The sequence below is a fragment of the Penaeus chinensis genome, chromosome 5, assembly GCF_019202785.1.
Source record: "Penaeus chinensis breed Huanghai No. 1 chromosome 5, ASM1920278v2, whole genome shotgun sequence".
Classification (NCBI taxonomy): Eukaryota; Metazoa; Arthropoda; class Malacostraca; order Decapoda; family Penaeidae; genus Penaeus; species Penaeus chinensis.
This window is the reverse complement of record NC_061823.1, coordinates 12,458,876-12,461,375: the sequence shown is the minus strand read 5'-3', so window position 1 is coordinate 12,461,375 and position 2,500 is coordinate 12,458,876. Positions and strand designations below refer to the sequence as shown.

The window sequence follows — 2,500 nt, the reverse complement described above, 5'->3', positions numbered from 1 at the left end:
TGATGGTATGGAAGAGGTGATAAGGTTTATTTTATTTTGCTGTAATCTTTATTACTGACGCTGTGTATATATTTGCACTTAGAGACATACGCACACCCGCACACACACGCTCACTCACACACGCGCGCGCGCGCGCGCACACCTATTTATGTATACTGTACCTATAAATTTCTTCAACAGGAAACTTCTCCTTATCATGCTACCCACACACGCACATCGTGGTCCTTCTTAGTGATCTCAGGTAACGAATTTTCTTGTATGTGTTCGCATGTAAACATGGAAGGATAAACTCTAACCTTAACAAAATATATGTCAAGATATTTATTCTCCATAGTGCCCCAGGAGACAATTACATCATCGACGTGGGCGGTGGGTTCCCATTCTTAGAGATGATCCCTGTGAACGATCTCCCAGTCACCCGGCACGAGGTCGGCCTGGAGTACCGGTACCAGTATCTCAACGGGGCGGTGGTCAGGCTGCATCGCCTGGGGCAAATTGACGGCGAACGTGAACAGGTGGAGACATTTATCTTTTCTTTAAACTCTCTTACCTTTTGAGTATATTCTTACCCACTTTCTCTTTCTATCTGTCGTCTGTCTATCTCTCTCACCTCCTTTCCAATTCCCCTACTTTCTTCCCTTTTTCCTTTGCCATCTTTCCTCGCCTTACATCCTTTCCACGTGTTTCCTTTCTCCTGTTCTTCTTGTCTTTTTAGAGGAGGGAATCAAACATGTAGATTTATGTAGACACTATATTGCTGGCTCTTTTCTTTGTAAGATACTGGATAACAATAGTTTATGTTGGTTTATTATATGTCAGTAATCGAAAACAGTAAAGGAAAAGAAATCAGCAATTGAATGAAAGATCCCGAATTCCCAGGTGGTCGTAGAAGGAGACTGGGCCCAGATATTTCACTTCGACCTGAACTCCGTCGATGTAAACTTCGTCAGGCCGTACATGAAGAAGATCTACGTTGAAGAGGGCGACTGCGACTTTCTCCGGAGTATAAGGGCAGTGCGTTATCCCCCTGAAGCTGCATTAATGGAGAAGGGGATCCTACCAGCACCAGAAGGCGAAGAGAGCGAGTCCCCCGCAGGCGATCGTTGTCAGAAAAAGGAGGGAGTGGAAAGGCCAACGGCGGAAGGACCTGAGGAGAAACGGACAATGCTTGCCTTCAAGGACCAGACCCTCATCGTAGGTCCTATGGACGGGGCCTCCAAGACGAAGGTGGAGGAGGACATCTTGGCAGCCAGGATAAAGAAATACTTCCCGACCATTCCTCCGGCCAAGGTCGACATGGCAGTGCAGAGGTTTCTTGAGCTAGAGAGGCAAAAAAGCAATCCCGTGTAGAAAGGGAAATATAATTCTTATTTCTTTAGTCACATATTCACATGCTAACCAGTAATGTGTTTTTTCTATCCTAAAATATCCTTTCGAAAAGGTAATTATTGGTTATCCAATATTTTATGAAACAAAGGTTTAAGTGTATATATATTATACATAGGCATTATATGTATAAGTATATATGTGTATGTATATATATATATATATGTATTTAAATATATTTATATACATTTATATATTTTTATATTTATAGATGTGTAAACATAAATGTCTATATATAAATATATATATATATACATATTCATAAATATATATGTGTATGCGTATCTATATATGTTTATATATATATATATATATACAGTTTATATATATAGTAAGATAAAGTGTGTGTGTGTATATATATATATATTTATATATATATATATATATATATATATGAAGATAAAGTGTGTATATATATAGATATGCATATATATATAATATACATATATATGCATATATATAATATACATATATATATGCATATATATATATGTACATATATATGTATATATATATGCATATATATAATATACATATATATGTATTTATATATATATATTTTTTTTTTTTTTTACTAGGTATAGATTCCTCCCCGTACAAGTATGTGTATATAAGCTCATTTTCCGTGTGGTGAAGTGGGTAAAGAAATTCGATGTCTATTTTTAGCGCGCTGATGATTTGGCGGAAATATTGCGGGATCTTTTCCTCCCACTTGAAGCGGCGTCGATTGTTGCTCTCGAAATCGGTTTTTGTTTATTTTTTTGAAGTATGTTTATGTAGGTTGAGTAGATGAGTGGATAGGTTATTGGCTGATTTCTCTATAATTTTCTATGAGGTTTAGAATCGTTGAATTTTATTTAGTTGGGGAAATTATCCTAAAAAAGAAATAATACTCTCGAAAATGAACACTTTAAACGAAATGAAGAGAGAAATGAGAAAGTAACGTAACATAACAGAGGGCCCGTTCCGCATTAGGATAATAGTAACCCACACATGAACTTCCCTCCAACGACTTGTTTTCCTTATGGCGCGCCAGTGTACTTCCAGACGTGCCTTTGAGAGAAACTGGACAGTCAGACTTTGTAGGTTTACGGGCGGAATAACACAGAATTAT

The 2,500-nt window shown here is 37.3% G+C and overlaps 2 protein-coding genes across 2 annotated transcripts in view; both read left to right on the top strand.

The window, feature by feature from the left end:
* LOC125025925 overlaps positions 1-1,401 on the top strand; it is a 2,094-nt gene extending 693 nt beyond the window's left edge. The window contains exons 2-5 of the mRNA XM_047614262.1: positions 1-5; positions 181-241; positions 335-515; positions 880-1,401. The exon at positions 1-5 is cut by the window's left edge and continues 158 nt beyond it. Coding sequence (XP_047470218.1) covers positions 1-5; positions 181-241; positions 335-515; positions 880-1,350 — 718 coding nt within the window. The 3' untranslated portion in view covers positions 1,351-1,401. The remainder of the gene's footprint in view (positions 6-180; positions 242-334; positions 516-879) is intronic.
* Positions 1,402-1,979: 578 nt separating this feature from the next.
* The window catches only part of LOC125025873, a 4,188-nt gene continuing 3,667 nt past the window's right edge, over positions 1,980-2,500 (top strand). The window contains exon 1 of the mRNA XM_047614169.1: positions 1,980-2,500. This exon is cut by the window's right edge and continues 832 nt beyond it. The gene's annotated coding sequence lies outside the window, so the exon portion shown is untranslated.